Source organism: Strongylocentrotus purpuratus, unplaced genomic scaffold, assembly GCF_000002235.5.
Source record: "Strongylocentrotus purpuratus isolate Spur 01 unplaced genomic scaffold, Spur_5.0 spur5_scaffold_19, whole genome shotgun sequence".
NCBI lineage: Eukaryota > Metazoa > Echinodermata > Echinoidea > Camarodonta > Strongylocentrotidae > Strongylocentrotus > Strongylocentrotus purpuratus.
This window is the reverse complement of record NW_022145604.1, coordinates 12,450,647-12,468,975: the sequence shown is the minus strand read 5'-3', so window position 1 is coordinate 12,468,975 and position 18,329 is coordinate 12,450,647. Positions and strand designations below refer to the sequence as shown.

Below are 18,329 nucleotides of genomic sequence, written 5' to 3'. Positions count from 1 at the left end.
ACATGACTTTTTCTCAAATGTTGTAGCCAAGACAATTCTTTACAAGCTCAGACAGCATTATTTTTCATTTTGATGACGTCATCATAGTTAAAATTACAATTAAAGGACACATGTCAGAAATTTCTTAATTTGCGTGTTATGCGTATGGAAGGTAAATTTCGTTCACGTCATGAATCTACATGACATTGTTTTTTAAGCATTTTTAAGCAGTATCTCCCTTATTTTTGCTCTATTTTGTCTCAAATAAGTTTGAACAGCCCACCTATACTTGTTCCAAACAAGTATTACATGTCTAGTTTATTTATTTATTTAAAGGTAAAGACCAGTTATGGTCATGCGATTGCATTGTGAAAGAAACGTGAAATCGATCAGAAAAGGTTGATCATTTAGCATCTAGCATCTGCAAGGTTCTGGAATCATCAAAATGATAAGAAATTTGGCCCATTCTTCGTAAATTTACAGGCATTATACACAGAAAGATGTATATGGGACTACCCTATATCTCTCACAGTCCATGAGAGAAACAAATTTACCAAATATATGAATTAGTAGGCGGTTTCCCGGCAAATTTTTTATCATCATGTATTAGTCAAAACATATTCTGTCACATGATTGGTAATGAGGGCTTCCATTTCATTTTTTGAAATTGGGGCGTTTCCAATACTGGTCTTTACCTTTAAAAAAAATAATTTTTTTTAGTGACATTTTTCTTAATTTCTGATCATGGGCTTTGTGTCGTAAGTGTATTATGCACCTACATCTTCAAACGATGCACGCAGGATGGTGATACGGGCCCCAAACTGCGCACATTGCGAACAACCCACGTGTAATGTATGCACGTCGCGCTCCGATCCGGGTACGTATACGTGGTACTGCCGGGTTTTTTAAGCTGCTCGATTGGGCGATATGTTGAGTTGAGAGATTTTTTCAAAAATACTGTTTTTTGCTCTTAAGAATACTTTTTGTTGTTGAAGAAGGTTGGCATCTCTGTCTAAGCAATAATAGGTAAATATGATTTATTGTGGTAAATTAGTTAAATCACAACTGGTTTTATTATTTACTTTATAAATCTATGTATCTACCTATATCCCTCCCTTCGTCCCCTCTCCTTGTTGGCAACATGTCCCTGGTTGTATCTGGGACTGCTTAAAGAGAGGAAGTTGCATGCGGGCGTGGTATGCATGTGACAGGTGGTATAGCGCGGTCTAGGGGTGGGGTATGCACAACAGTGACTTTTTTTATTTTGATGACTGCTTTGTCTGGAGGACTAAGCAATAATAGGTAGATGCATAGATTTATATAGTAAATAATAAAATCGGTTTTGATTTAACTAGTTTTTGCCATCATAGTTACTTTTTTTTTTTTGCACAAGGTTGGTATAGGTCTGTATATACATAGAAAGAAAGATCGAGACAGAGAGAATTCAACTTTTATCATAATTATGATTGATAGAGCTTGATCCCATTTACGAAATAGCTGGTAGGAGTGTATACATGTAGGCCTATAAATGGGTATGTTTTATAAACCACATTCACAGTTTTTCCTTCATTTTACAATAATTAATATGTTTCAACATTTAAATTTTATCTTGTTTCTTGTCAATAGGTTACAAACATCAGTTAACCAGCAGCTTGATTCCTAGACGAATCCAAGATGCCTGTTTCACTTAGTGAATGGCGGGTGCGGATAGGAAGATTCGTACATTTGGTCAAGGAGTACGTCATAAGAGAGCGAAAAGAAAAGCTATTGAAGGAGAGAATCCGGCGACTTAAGTTATTGCGAAAGAGGCTCCTTGAAAAGAAGGAAAGATCAGAAGATGAATGCGAATCCAAGCAAAACGACTTGAGTGTGAAAGTGGACAATGCCCCAGATGAATCTAATAATAACGACACCACGAATGATTCTCACAAAGAGGACAGCAGTAGAAGCTCTACAATTAAAGAAAACACCACTCAAACGGAATCTACAACACATAAGAGCAATGGAACTGACTATACATTCCCTTTTATCTTCACCCTGTTGCTGTTGTTGTTCTCTTTATTGTTATCCTTGATCTTTCTCTTCATCTTTCTCTTCATCTTTAATTTTTCAAATATGCTAGAGAGTTACAAGCCTTTTTTGAACTGGAGTGGTGAATCTTCTTGGAGGAGTACATGTCTTGTGATAATAATCGTGTGTAGCAGTTTGGCCTACAGTGTTTTGTCATACATGTACGTAATAAAAAACAATGCGGACATCCAAGATAGTCTGGTGCTTATTGGTGATGAGAACGCAAAAGGTGAATCTACCACCAAAGTGTACAACACTACAACTGGAACTACCATCAGATCGAACAACTCTCCAACTGAATCGAACATTAAGGAAAAAAACACCCGAAGTGAATCTACAATCAAAGAACTAAATCTAACTAAATCTGCCATCAAAGTCAACAATACTCAGACCGAATCTATCATTGAAAACAACAACAACACTCTAACTGAATCCAGATTCAAAGAGAAGAATGCTACAACTGAATCCACTAAAGAATGCAACAACATTCCAACGAATGCTACCATAAAAAAAAAAAATACATCAGACTACATGACAGACAAACCATCGAAGAGAAAACCATCAAAGAGAAATCCATCAAGGAGAAAACCATCAAAGAGAAATCCATCAAGGAGAAAACCATCAAAGAGAAATCCATCAAGGAGAAAACCATCAAAGAGAAAAACTACCAAAAAGAAAATGACTGCGACTGAATCTGCCTACAAATCAAACAATACTATAACTGAAACTACCATCAAAGCAAACAACTCTCCATCAGAATCTATAATCACAGATAGCAACACTCCCAATGGATCTGCCATCAAATGCAACAACTCAACAAGTGAATCTACTATTAAAGACACTACAAATAAATCTGCTACTAAAGAGAACAACACGTTATCTAGACCTCCTACTGAAGAGAACAGCAATCAATCCATGGAAGTGAACATCGTGCAGGCAGATTATACCATAAGATCCGGGTTCCAAAAGGTATGTATCCATTTTCACAAGGTAATATTCTTCTACTTGGATTTCAATCAGAAGTCTTGAGATACATGTAGGTGTACAACTAACAAAAACATCCATATCACCCAATGCTGTGCATATAAATGTTTGCAGGCAAAAAAACAAATAAATATATGTAGAAATGCATGTACACAATTTTCAACTTCTACACTTTATATATTCTAGACTTTCTAGTACTGAGATCAGATCAGACAAACTTTCGTTTTCTACTTCAAAAATTCAATATTTCGTTTTTGTCGCCTGCGTAGCAAAAAGCTAGACATAGGCGCCGCTTTTCCAGTGGCGGCGTCAACATTAAAAATTTAACCTGAATTGTTAATATAATTTTGAAAGTACAAGTTCTTATTCAATGAAACTTTGACTAGAGGAGTATCAAGTACCCCCAATCATGTGAAAAGACTTTCAAGTCACAAAGTAAAGGTCAAAGGTCATTTCAGGTCAACAAACTTGGCCTATGTTGTGGCATCAACATCTAAAACGTAACCAAAGGATAAGATTTTGAATTAACCAAATTTTGAAAGTACCGTAAATCTCTGTGTATAAGACGCACATAAGGCGCACCCCAATTAGGGGGGCAAAATTGTTGTTGTTTTGTTGCCAAAAGCCCACGCAGGGAAGGGCTTTCATTTAATATCGAGGTGCAGTTGAAGGCGCTGATTTGTGCTTGTGAACTTAACACAAATAATAGTAACAATGTCGTTTTTAGAAGAATGTGTAAGTCAGATCGTAAATTGAAAACAGTAGAGTACCTAGGATAGAACCTTGTGGTACGCCATGTGTACCGGTAATAGAAGAAAAAAATTGAGGAATTATTATAAACTACATATTGAGATCTATTAGAAAGATTACTTTCAAACCAAGATGACAGACAAATTTGAGTGTTGTTGTAGTTTCCGAGTGGTGAGTCAACACACAGATTATTGAGCTGGGAGACATTGCCAGGCATAGCGCTGGGTGGAGGGGCATAAATCGAAACTACCCGTGTATAAGACGCACCCCCGACTTTCAATTTTTTCAGCAGCAAAAAAGTGTGCCTTATACCAAGAGATTTACGGTATACATTCCTATTCCATGAAACTTGAACATAGGGGTTAGAAGGTATCCCTTATCATGTGAGTAGAATTTCAGGTCACAAAGTCAAGGTCGAAGGTCATTTCAGGTCAACAAACTTATACTATGTTTTGGCATCAACATCAAAACCTAACCAGAGGGTAAGATTTTGAATTTTTAACATAATATTGAAAGTATACATTCCTATTCCATGAAACTTGAACATAGGGTTATTTTGTGATTGGTAGTCTTTTAGGTGACAAAGTCAAGGTCAAATGTAATTTAAGGTCTGCAAATTTAGAATTTGTTGTGGCATCATTCCGCATCAACATCAAGATTTTTTTCTTCAAATTCCATGAAACCTGTACCCAAAGGTTATCAAGTATTACATATATGTATTGTAATTTGCAGGTTTACTTGCATTTTTAGTTTTGTTTAAGATGTAATTGTATATCAGTCTATTTTGTGTGTTATAGCGCCTTGAGACTTCGGTGGTAAGCGCTTTATAAATAACGTTTTTATTATTATTATTATTATTATTATTATTATTATTTATTAAACCATATGACACAAATTCCAGGTCACAAGTCAAGGTCTAAGGTAAATTTAGGTCAGTAGACTTGGATTATATTTTCACAACTTAATGAGAATTCATAAATGAATTTTTGATATTTGTTCATATTTCATTAAAGTTACCAATCATGGTACAAATAATAGTAAATAATTCTTCTGATGATTATTAGTCAATATTCACTTCAAAATGCTGATTAAATTAAGAGGATATCATTTTTGGGGGGCCTGCTAATGGGCCACCCTGCCTATAAATAATGTTTTAACCTCAATTTTTCATCATATTGAATTGCGTAATACAGGAGAGACCGCCAAGTGCGTATCCCTTGTTCTATATATATATATATTTCTATATATTCATATTTAGTTTGTTCAGTTACGATTGATGTATGTGCAAATATTCATTGTAGATTCATTCAGCCTTTCCACGAATTTGTATACTGTAGGTACTATCAGATGGAAAATACATTTCGAGTCGGATTCCAAGCAGCCTGAAAGGAACCACTGAAGATCCTGTTGTGCAAGAAAGCACCTGCCTCCCTGAGATGATCCTGGTAAAGGCTGGAGATGTAGAGCAAAATCCAGGTCCATTCGATAGGTAGACATCTTGCTCTTCTTTTTTTTTTTTGGGGGGGGGGCAGTACTCAAGACATCTAATAGACTTTTTTTTAGGTTACCATTTCTCTTGGTGATCTACCACAATCCGAAGAAGGTTTATGTTAACCATGCACAAATGTACAATCACTGTGGAATACCAGTTTGTTTACATATGAACAGTGATTCTTTACTGACTTTACATTTTACTAGATCAATTTAAACATAACGTCAAACAAATGTTCATCGATGAGAAAGAAAAGGAAAAGACGTATCTCTCAAAACCTTCATAAAATGTGCCAAAGCTCTCTTCTCTTAGTAACATAATTGTAAAGCGTCATTGAACATGTACATGAAGAAGGAAAATTTTCTATATAAATACATTGTTGGCATTAGTATTATCCTTAAAATCCAGCCAACAGCACCATTATTCTGTCTTTCAACCGTGCCAAATTGCTGTATAAATTTTTTATTTATTTTATTTATTTATTGTGGTATAAAAAAAACATTTTACATGGCAGCCTTGAGTGCAATTTACATAAGTAATAACACAAGGATATATACTGCACAAAATACAATAGTATTAAAAAGTCATTAAAAGTAGTACATTCATAGCAAACAATTATAGGTACACCTTAGATCAAAAGATATTGATGGTGGGATAACGGAAGTGGGTAATGGATGTGGAAAAATAGATGTTTTATGATATGACTTAAGCAAATTCATAGGAAGAATACAACAGTTGAATAAATTATGATCAGTGCTAAGAAAAATAATCTGTTTTGCATGCTTCAAAGTAGGCCTATTGCACCCATATGACAATAGGCCTACTTTGAAGCATGCAAAACAGATTATTTTTCTTAGCACTGATCATAATTTAGTCAACTGTTGTATTCTTCCTATGAATTTGCTTAAGTCATATCATAAAACATCATAAATTCAAAAATGTGTTAAGAATGGAACACTTTAAGGTAGAAAACACTGCACTAAAAGACCAAAATGGATCTTACTTTGACTCGCAGAAAAGATCATTAAAGGTTCCAGAGATGATTCCCACTTCTATATTATAAAAGTAACTACCGGTATTGATAGCAGAGTGAAATGCCGCTTCATGTATGTTAATTCTTCCATGTGTTTATTTTTCAAGAGTACTTATCGTTAGGTTTCTTTTTTACTCAGGTCAGCAGACATACAAGAAAAAGAACTGTTAAAACTGGCGCACGATGTATCTCCATCAAAATATACTGAGTTGTGCATTGAGCTTGGTGAATCGTACTCTCAGAGCCAGGGTACTCTTGACAGACGTCTCATGAATTTCGCAGATTCACTTATGGAGATCTTCTGTAAGTGGAAAAACAAACAGAGGGATGGCACAGATAGTCGTAAATGCCTTGCTCAGGCGCTCTGTGATGTTGACCTAGAGACACAGGGTGACAAAATTTCCAGAGGTAAAGTTATTCTTTATTCGAAATGGACTTTAAATACTTTTGTATTGACATTTAATTTAATTTTATCTAATTTTATTCATGTACATCATATCCATGCATTATTGTTATTTCCTTGGGGGGGGGGGGGGAGGAGGATGTGACAAATAGTATAAATCTGAAAGGTAACTATTACAAACCGAAATACAAGCATTAGACACTGCAGGTGTCTTCAACAAATCCTCAGGAAAAGAGGAAAATTCAAAGGCATAATAAAGACACAACTACCCATGAATTTCGCTTCATTTTTTAGATTTACAAATTCCTACTAATCTTGATATTATCTTTTTTCAACATGAATCATACGATTAACCAATTTTTTTGTTTGATAGAAAGGTTAAGGAAGTTTTCCTTTCAGGGTGCTGTTCGTAACTTTACAATAAGCACTGTCGCTTAACAATCTGGCTTGTGGTACATGTATGTAGGCCGATAACAATTCTATATAAATAATCTCACATCTTCTTATAACAAATCCAATCCAACTTCCCAGAAACAACAAGAATTAATATGTGACTTGATATGCATTACTAAAACCTAAGATCAACATAAAGAACACTTTAAATCTGGGTAAAAAGAACTAAAATCATGAAAGAAAATAGATACACCAATATTTACAATAAAAAATATGCAAGATGTATGGCGTTCTGGTGAGAGTGGAATATACAGTAACAGCATTGTCGTACATGTACATGTATGTATCATGCTTACATTACAGACCAATTTTACTTTGTGTGTCTCGTGAAGAGATTAATTAAAAGCCTGCTTTGCACATGTGCACTCGTTATCGCTTCGTTGCCATTTTGAAAGAGTAAATCTTTCATCCACTTATAAAAAATTTGTGGAATATCAAATCTTTGTTCTCTGGGAATTTTGTGCTTTCAGGCGAATTACTTCAATAAACTGTAAACTTTTTACGTTTGTTTCCTTTGGAAACATCTTCGGAGTTTTTATGGTCCTTTTTGGAGAAATTATCTACTATTTTTTCATGGCCTCAGCCACTCCAAAACATGCGGAGTTAGCGGGGAGACAACTCGGAGCGTCAGAGGGGGGGGGGGGGGGGGGGGGGGGGGGGGGGTTGATTCGCATCATGGGTCCAAGTACCCCGCGACTGCCTCACACCCGCCTCATGAACCCAAGGGTTCCGCAGCTGGGGAGTTCAATCGAGTTCAAGCAACAAATCTGACACGGCCTGCTATGGTGCAAACGTAGGCTCCGAAACCACCGGCACTAGCTTAGAAGTAGGCTAAGAGTCTACGTCCGCGGAGTGCAAGTTATGATTATGAGCCCCCATCATGCGATTTGCAGGGGTAGATGAGGACATTACATGTGTTTATGGTGGTGATGAGTCGGTGCTTGAGGATGAAATTGGCATTATTGCATGCTGACTCTGACACAGTTATCCCTGCTTTTGCAATGTAATTTGCAGCACAGATAGGTGCACATGTGGGTACACCACTAGTAGCTAGTTCCACTTGTATGTTAAATCACAAACTCGAGGAAAAAGTTCTTGAAGAAACGACGGCTAATTACTTGCCCCCAAGCAACTGTTCCATCCTCGATGTACCAAAAGTTAACCCGATCATTTGGGAAAAATTGTCCACGTTTACTCAAAGTCGTGACCTAAAACTGACCAGAGTCCAAAAGCTCCTTACGAGGGGCTTAAAGGGCAAGTCCAATGAAAAAAACAATTACTTCCAATAGAAGCAGAAAAATCTGACAAAACGATCAAAAAAAGTTATGAGCAAAATCAGATACCCGGTAACTAATAAGAAAGTTATGAATTTTTAATGGCAATGAAAAACTTTGAAAATCACAAGACAAATTGGCAACTCACTCATTAGTCTGTGACGTCATTGCCTCACTATCCACTAATTGTTTTCTTTATTGATAATATATTTTTCCAATATTCCTCCTTAGAAGCTTATTTCCTCACACCAGCACCCATGTTATATTGATAGTAATAAGTTTTTGTGTGGATGCACTAAACATAGAGTAAATTTTTTCTCCAGTTAAATCATGAAAATTGTGAACTTTGATAAACTATTTATATACAAATCAATGATTATGAATACCTATACATGTAGAATATTCAGAAAGTAGTATCAATTCTTAAACGTTCCTAAAATTGTTTGTGAAATGCCATGCACGCAATATGATACAAATTATATAACCTGGGCAAACGCATTGGGAAATCAAGTTTTGGGGGATAAAACTATATAAAGCAATTGATAAATAGTGAGGCAATGACTTCGCAAACTGATAACCCAAATTGGCAATTTGTGTAGTGATTATGATCAATACTGTAAACATGACTTTCAATGACCTTTCAGTATCAGCGAACACATTTTGTGGCTACAAACAATGAGTGCACATGTGAAGCGGGCTCTCAAATAATCTCTTCCCTCTACTCCTTCATAAAATTACACTCAAAATTCAAACAGGTAAGTAATTGGATTGAGCTTTCAATTATGTATTACAACTAGAGTGCTAGACTAATGATTTCAATTAAAATTTCCTTCCCATTTCATATATTTTCCTAATAAATATGGGGGGAAAAAGTATTCACTGAATTGGTGTGAAGATTGTTCATGGACATCATCAAATAAAAAATAGTTAATTTGAGAAAAAAAAAATCCATGTGATTTTACCATTTTTTTTCCAACAGGTGGCTATCTCCCGCAAGAAGCAGCTCCAACTGGTAAGCAGTTAAGTACTATGTCGTTAAGGCCTTTGAAAATGTCACTTTCAATATCTAAAAACTCTAAAGTGTTGGGTTGCATTAATTGTATATACATGTATGCTGACAGTTTCTTGTTAATTATAGTTTGCTGCACTATAATTCTGATCAGTGTTAATTAAATTCATGATGAACCTTTTTCGGTTTCACAGAAGTACATAAAGGCTGAGAACTGGACCAGTGTGTCATTTGTATTTAATCGCTGGATGTACAGGAGTCTATTTATGTAATCACATAGGCCCGAATTCACAAAGGAGGTTTGTCGACAAACCTTGGTTTTTGTACGTCATATGACGCGTTTTACGCGTTTTTTACAAACCTGGTTTGTAAAGAACAAAAGGAGGTTTGGTGAAACAAAAGGAGGTTAATTTGAGCTCAAACCTTGGTCTGAGCTCAAACCTTGCTTTGTGAATTCGGGCCATAAAGTTTGCACATAGAATTTACTTCATTGATAACTTCATTCTGCCTTTGTTCTACCAATAGAACACAAGATATTCAAACCATCATACAATTTTTTTTGCAATTAGACCATTATAAAACAAAATTACATCACAAAAACAAATTGTCGCTTTGCACTCTGAAAATGTTAATGATTTGAGAGAACTTTTAGAGCATATTCATGTTTTTTCTTTACACCCTTTCTTTACACCCTATATTATCCTAATTCGAAGAGAATATATTGGAAATTGGAAGTTAAAAAAAAAAAAATCTTTGATCAGCTGTACACTATTGAAACAATAAGAAATATGTAAATAAGAAGCACCCTAAACATACTAAATGTTGTTTGGGGGATATAGTATAGTCAAATTACGCGTCATTTACAAGATTATTCTAATTTTCTTTTCGTTTTATTTTCTTTTCTTAACGTCCATCCCCAACGAAAAAGATTCTCTCACAACTGAACAGGTTACCCGTTGTGCCGATGACTTCAAAGATTTCTACCGAAAACAGTTATGCAAGATCCAGACAGACCCACTTGACTTCAGCTTAGTTTTAGAATTCGATAGGATTTACACTGACCTAGTTCTCCTCAGAAACGAACGGGGAGCGGCAAAGAAGACACCCTTAGAATACAAGGAACTTCTCAAAATGAAGATACATGGGGAATTACCAAAACGTCTCATGGTTGAAGGCGAAGGAGGAGCAGGTAAAACTACATTTTGTTCCAAGATGGCATGGGACTGGACTAATGAAGCTGATGAATTTAGAGAGTTTGACTGGGTTCTTGTTATTCCACTGCGTGACATCGAAGGAAACCAAACAGTAGGGGATATCGCAAAAACATATCTCTCAGATAGTAACTCGGTTCAACCACACCAGATCGACGCATACATTTTGGCTAATCCCTTGAAGGTATTCATTATATTTGATGGACTGGATGAGTACGACGGTGATCTAGTCAAACAAGAGAACGATATTGCTAAGATAATCAGGTCGGAAAATTTCAAGGAATGCAGGGTCCTTGTTACAACACGACCTTGGAAAGCAGACCAAATCAAATCAAATTTCATATTCATGAGAACATATGCTTTCATTGCAGTGGCCGGATTTGATGAGAAACACATTTCAATTTACATTGAAAAATATTTTTCGGATGACCCTCAGGCAAGTAAAGATTTGATCAAACTCTTGGAAGGCAATGATGTAATTAAAGATAATATGGCCTACTTTCCAATTTACATTGCAATGCTTTGTATTTTATGGCAGGATTCTGATAGCGAGAAACGAGAAATAATTCGCAGACTAAAGACATTTTCTCAACTGTTCGAGGAAATCATTACAATGCTGAAAGAGCACTACGTGTCCAAGTGCTCCACAGAGCTCAATGAGGAAATTGTTACCAAACATTATAAACAGCTCGGCTTGGCTTTCACAAAAATTGGGGAAATTGCATTATCTGGAGTTGTGGACAAGAAATTGGGAAAGGCCAAATGTGATTTTAGCTCGTGTAAAGAAGCAATGGAGACATGTTGTAAAGTTGGAGTACTGAGTAGAGAAAAACAATTAATTCCTAAACGTGATAGACATAAAAGCAAGACACCTTCTGTGACCGAAAATGTCTTCTTCCCTCACAAGTTATTCCAGGAATACCTTGCCGGTATGTATCTTGCCTCTCTTTTTGAGTCTGATCACAAGCAGTATGAAAAGGCGATGAATGATGTGATTCAGAGAGTAAAAGAGTTCCGCTACCTTCTATACTTCACTGCATGTCAATCGAAGAAAGTCGCTTTTGATGTCACTAAAAGGCTAATTGATATTGGACATTATAAACATATTCTAGTTGATGTCACCTTCGAAGCGTATGATGAAGACGCGGCAAAAGTGGTTGGAAAGCACCTCTTTGCAAAAGAAACGTCACTAGAAATCGACGACGAGATGTCGGCGCATACTGTGTCTGGATATATTTTCATCATGGAAAAGTTAACAATGGTGAGAATAGTTGAATAGTTGCTGAAAAAAGCCACAACTTAAAAAAAAAGTAATGTATCATGAAATGATAAAACATCACATATTAATGTATAAATGAATCATTTACCGGGATCAGTTCTTTGGGGAAGAGTTTTGTTATAAGCAACTTATTTTGGTTGTATATATATGCTTTTGGAATGTTCACCGGGAACGATCAAGGAAATGCAACAAGCACTTTTTAATTCATATCAATCAATCAATGTGACGGTTATTTTACATGACTGCTAAGAATGCATAAATGCTTGTAAGAATTAAAGCAACCAGACGGCCGACAGCTTTAGGTCCTCTCCGAGGAACCTGGTAGTAAGGATTAATGCCTTAACAAATTGCTCTAGTGCATCGCCTTGGTTTCGAACCCGGGTCACCGGATTACGAGACCACTGCTCTACCGACTGAGCTATCGCGCTTCCTGGAACTGTAATTATTTCTCTTTCATTGAAGAAGTGAATTTTTTTCAGCCAACTATTGCAAATCAATTCAGATTACACACAAGTTATATTAGCATGTTTCCTTTCATTCATAGGAAACTCTGATACTGAGTAGAAGATCATGTGGTCCGACGGTTTCCCGTGACCTAGCAGATGTCATCTGCTCATCTACAGCGTTAACAGCATTGAAATTCAATGGCACAGCACTCCATGACGACTTCTATGGCTTCCTGGAGGGTAAAGTCAAGACGTCAAAGGTATGGGGAATCCTCACAGAGAGTATGAATGAGGCAAAGTTGGGCAGACTGAGGATTATATGATGGGAGGGGGGGGGGGCAGAGATATTTATATATATATATATATTATTTTTTCCAAAAACATACATGTAGATACCAATGGCCCTCAATCTCCAGACATTCTTACAATGAATTGGTTGGCCAAATCTTTACAATATCTTTTTCTTTTATTATGCGCATTTGACAAATAAGGTGGCTGTAATATGAAATAGTGCAGTATGTAACTTCAGTTATTGATGTTCATCTTGATCTGAACCTTTCTTGAAACAAAAATTGCTTTTCTTTACAAAAGGGAATGTTATTAAAGCATTATGTTTTAAATCTCTATTTTTTAAGTTTATTGTTATTGTTAATGATAATAGTTTTGCTTTTCAAGTGGAATTCTTCTGTTTTTTTGCATGTGTGTGTAAATATGAGAGTTATTGGAAAAAAAATTGTTTGATATGTGATCATCACCATTATAGGTTGAACGACTATCACTTATATCGATGGAAATATCTGAGGAGCATGCATCGCGTAATCTGGCTAGATTCTTGAATAACCTCCCTAGACTGAAGGATTTGACTCTCCAAGACAATCGCTTTGATGGGGGGTTTTACACAGAGCTAGCCTCTGGAGCCTGCTCTGTGGAGGTGAGCCATTTTATTTAAAGGACAATCCAACCCTTGTAATAAGTTTATTTGAATAAAAGCAGTCAACGCACGAGCAACGCTAATTTATTGTCTGACGATCAAATACGAAATGAAACAGGTCCCTTTACTATGTGATTCATACATTCTTTTGTGTAAAAATATAAGACCAGAGGAATAAGTGTAAATTTATTCTGTGCTTTTCATAATATCTTTAGTTTTGATGTACTATTTTTAAATCATCGTCGTGAAATCAAGTCTGTGTGGTAATGTCACAGTGCCACGGTGGTATTAAGCTATCGATATTGATATATCGGGCTCTTAATTTCATCAGCTCTTGACTGCTCTAAACACTTACACTAACACCCAACTTGAAATCACTCATTGTATGTAGTATATAATAAATTAAGGCTATAGAACACTTTACATTCAGCCTCTCAGGAGTGACAAACCATGAAAAGTTTCACTGCTTAAAGACTCGCAATTTGTACAACATAGTTAAGGTACATCACGGCCCCAGGGGTCATTGATTTTAATATATAGCTTGGGAATAATTTTGGTATTTCTCGTGTTATATTTTGAAAACTATAGAGGCGTGAATTTTATGGCATATTTGCCCTGTGGTAGAATTTTAAAAGAATGTCCACTTTTTGGAGCGAGATATGGTCAAATAAGCGTGCCATAGCTAGCGTAAATATACTTCAAGGATTCATTGGGCTAAAAGACTACAAATGTATCTAATAGATACCCAACACAAGTTTGGGCACTTTAGTCTAAAAGAAGGATGAGAATTGAAAATTCTAAAAAATAATCTATTTTGTATGACATGTGATCATCACCATTATAGGTTGAACAACTATCACTTATATCGATGGAAATATCTGAGGAGTATGCATCACATAATCTGGCTAGATTCTTGAATAACCTCCCTAGACTGAAGGATTTGACTCTCCAAGACAATCGCTTTGATGGGGGGTTTTACACAGAGCTAGCCTCTGGAGCCTGCTCTGTGGAGGTGAGCCATTTTATTTAAAGGACAATCCAACCCTTGTAATAAGTTTATTTGAATGAAAGCACGAAGATCAGAACAAAAGAATGTTCAAAGTTTCAAATGAATCGGACCAATAATTAAAAAGTTATAAATGTTTGAAATAAGAAATCACGCGACGGCTATGCCAATCTCAAATTGACAACTTTGTCAGTGGATTGTGATGTGGTGACGGATACCTATCCTGTTTTTTTCCTGTACAAAAATATCACTCATTTCTATTTTTCTCTATTTTTCTGGGGCACTAGCTACTCCAAATATATTATAGATATAAACAAAGTTGACAAAAGACTTAACTCTGTTTCGTTGACGATCAGCCATGCATCAAGTCTTTCGTCTTATTTGTGCATGGCTGATCATCAACAAAAACCAGTGGCAGCCAGTGAAAATGAACTCGATCAAATTATGGAAATGCAAGCATTACTTTAAACAAACGGAACTTGTTAGTCCTGGCTCATTTTTCCTGATTGAGGTGTCATATCTAAGGGCAGAAATTGAACTTTCTAGAAATGTTATTTTCTCTTTGAAATTCAGATACCGCCCGCTCTGGTTTCCTCTCTTCAAATTGTTTTTAATCACTCATGCATGAAATATTCATCATATGAGTTGCACCAAATGAAATAAGAGGATCTAAGCTCTACAAATAGGTGTCATGTATTAATTACAATTGTGATTAAGTTATGATAAAACATTGATAATTCTTGGTTTCGTTTTTTACGGGACGCACTGTAGAATATTATATTACATTATATTACATTGTATGACATTTTATCATACATAATCCATTAAAAAAATAAAGTTGGGGTTTGCAGAGCAGCAAAAAATGTCAACTAACTAAATTTTAAATTGCACTAGAAACTAATAAATAAATCAAACAAATAAATCAAATGAAAAACAAGGAAATGTCAATGATCATTCAGTAACGTTTTAATGTATTAATCTCAAGATCCTTTCATATATAATCATTTAATGGCATGTTCATTTTGTTAATTCATTTGATATCACACATTTAGGAAATTGCAGAGACTGTGATTATGATTCTCACACTCTAATAATTTGTAAGAAGATTTTGTTGATTCGGTTTGGATCTACAAGATTGTAATTCCATAACTAATATCCTTGACTTTAAATATAATTGTTTTATCCTATTTTCACATAGGTTGGATTGTCATGTCATTCGATACGTAAACTTCACCTAGATCATCAAAGCAACAACGACATATTGCAGTATGGCATCACTGTGGATAGGTTGTTTCCAATGTTGGAGCATCTGTATTTCGCTACTTTGCAAACAGTGTCCCCTAACATTCTAGGATCCTTTGCTCATTCTGGGCTTAAAGAGTTGTCATTCGCCGCAGAAAACAGACATGGACTAACTAAAGAGGATGAAGAATGTCATGTTCCCCTAATCGGAGATCCCTCCTCTCTCGAACAAGTTTTCCTGAACTCATTTCCACTACTTACCAATCTCACATTCAACAACCTTGTGATTGGAAACAATCGTTGTGAAACAATACTGGGCTCTCTCAAACAACATCAACACCTCGAAAACTTATGGTAAGACATTACCTACGTAAAATTCCAAAGTCAATTTAACATTTTGAAGATGGGTGTTTTATTAAAAGTAGCATAGTGTCGTGACTGAATATCATAAGAAATGCGTTGCTTCAGCTCGCCACATTTGAAAATTTGTTACATATATTGAACATCTCCGTTTTGGTAGACTTAGTAGTATTATTGGTCATACTGGTAGCATGGGGCGAAGATTTAATGCCACAACCAGTACAAAATGCAAGGAACATCCCTTTATTTTATTGTATAATATTTTGTATAATTATATGGTTAAATCCTCACCACAGCATTAATTGGCTTTTGCAAGGCTATATACATCAACAACGCCAGGATGATGCACACAATTCTTTTTTCTTTTTAGGGAATTCTTTCCTACTTCCTATAAAACTGGTAAAAGGCCGCACTAGAAGTGATTTCTTGTTAATTACTTAAATGTACCTATTTTTGCAATAACCTTTTGATCATATTTGCGCAGTGTCGTACGCTGTTACACTGATGAGGAGCTCGACCCCATCGCGTCAGCTATCAACAAGGAAAAGGGGATGCAGGTTAACATTCAACATGACCAGGTATATTTGTATGATATATATATTTGTGGCATTGATACAATGTGAATACACTAAGGATCACATTGCAACTGAATTAAGGTCAATTTACATAGGTATTAAGCCCAGTAATTTGACCTCGGGGCTTATGCAATTTCAAAGTTAAACATCATGAGCAATAACAGAAAGTGTCCCAGTGATACAAATTGAAGAAAGAGCTAGATATTGTTGACATAACCACAAAGGGAATAAATTTGTTTCTCAATTGTTAATAGCACCATAATATGCAGATCCAATATGATCTGTTGAGGTTAGGTACTATGAATCGATGCAATACAGGACGATTGCATTAGAATTAAATTTTATCTGAACTCATTTATACCTCGGTCACTCTGCCAAACCGACTGAATTTCGCCATGGGGAAAATGTACAGTAATTGTTTTGTCAGTTGTTGGTCTGATGTTGGTCTCGTTGGTGTGACCGGGGTATTAACTTTCATTTCTGAACAATTAAGTTATGTATCATTTGTAACAGACCCAGAAACGTCTCGAATGCATGAAAATGTCATCAGGCTTAGTCGATGCTCTGAGCCATCGGACATCCATCCAGGAGTTGATTTTGACGCATGAAACAATATTCTCCAATGCTTGGTGTTCAGAGGAAAACCAAAGAACGATGAACTTGAAGGTAATAATAAGTGCGTCATTATAGAAGCCACGTCCCAATTCTTTTAATTGAGTTATTAAATGTTCCTAGATATGTTGAAATTTGAATAGTAACCCATAATTTATGATCAAAATTGTGCAATTTGTTAACATGTTTAATACTTTCATATCATCTTTGTAACATTAATTTGTCTCAAATTTGTGAACCTTTGCCGTGGCAGAGAACCCGAGTACCAAAATGTCTTCCAAATTAAGTGACCCTTAAACAAAACCATATCCAGAATATAGATAATGGGATTACTGTATATAATTTTCTTATGTGTGCAATTATATTCAATTACACAAATATGTTTGGAAATATAAGATTATATCATAATCCTTTGAAATCATCACCCTCTGTTCAAGTAGCATTTACTGCCTACAATGACACAAATTAATATCTGTTTTGTCTAGATTAAATTCAACCACGAGCTTGTTTAAAGGTGGCAATTTGTCCCCCCCCCCCCTTTCACCATTTTAGATTTCCAATTAAGAAAAAGAAATAATGTCTTACATTCAAGTTAGAAAATTATTTCATGGAAACCATGAATAATCATCACAAATATGCACTTAACAATTCGTAAATTACTGATGTTTTCCCCGAGGTTTTTAATTCAGTTAACGCAACCTTGTTTTAAAAATGTTATCTTGAGCATAACTTTTGATTAGAAGTCAAAATAATATATTAGGAATTAATGAAGAAGAGTGGACATTGGGGCACGTATCATTACACTGAAGGAACCAACACACCAAAGTTTAATATACATCATCTTATAAAACCTGAAATCAATAGATGTATAACTACACTGTAGTAATGAAAACTGCCAATTGAAGAAAAAAATTATTATCAAGCATATAGTTGGTATTATATTCCACATACTAAGAATCTTGCTCTACAATTGGTCAAAAGTAAATCACGTGATGAAAGATAGTTCGCCCATCATTGATGGGAGGAGAAAAGTTTGTTACAATGTGTAGAGAGTACTACTATCTTCAGTGAAAGTGCATTGCACTCGGTAGACAGTATTATATCTACACAATGCAACGCACTTTAATTGTATACGTTGCGTATTGCTCTCCTCTTTAATGGGATTGTTTACAATGTTAAATCTGAGATGCACGGCCCTACGTACGTGTTATCAATGTCTG

The 18,329-nt window shown here is 35.6% G+C and overlaps 1 protein-coding gene across 1 annotated transcript; it reads left to right on the top strand.

The window, feature by feature from the left end:
• Positions 1 to 2,066: 2,066 nt before the first annotated feature.
• On the top strand, positions 2,067 to 17,621 carry LOC105436991. Its single transcript, XM_030989784.1, has 12 exons — positions 2,067 to 3,018; positions 5,121 to 5,272; positions 6,448 to 6,716; positions 9,418 to 9,450; positions 10,376 to 11,919; positions 12,482 to 12,643; positions 13,147 to 13,314; positions 14,159 to 14,326; positions 15,519 to 15,916; positions 16,407 to 16,500; positions 17,011 to 17,163; positions 17,595 to 17,621. Exons 1-12 carry the CDS (start codon positions 2,095 to 2,097, stop codon positions 17,619 to 17,621), a joined length of 4,092 nt encoding a protein of 1,363 aa, XP_030845644.1. The 5' UTR covers positions 2,067 to 2,094.
• The last annotated feature ends 708 nt before the right edge of the window (positions 17,622 to 18,329 follow it).

Coding starts and splice junctions, on each gene's coding strand:
- LOC105436991 (XM_030989784.1), top strand. CDS start 2,095: ATGCTAGAGAGTTACAAGCCTTTTTTGAACTGGAGTGGTGAATCTTCT. Junction 3,019..5,120: donor TAAGATCCGGGTTCCAAAAG/GTATGTATCCAT, acceptor TGTATACTGTAG/GTACTATCAGATGGAAAATA. Junction 11,920..12,481: donor TCATGGAAAAGTTAACAATG/GTGAGAATAGTT, acceptor TTTCATTCATAG/GAAACTCTGATACTGAGTAG.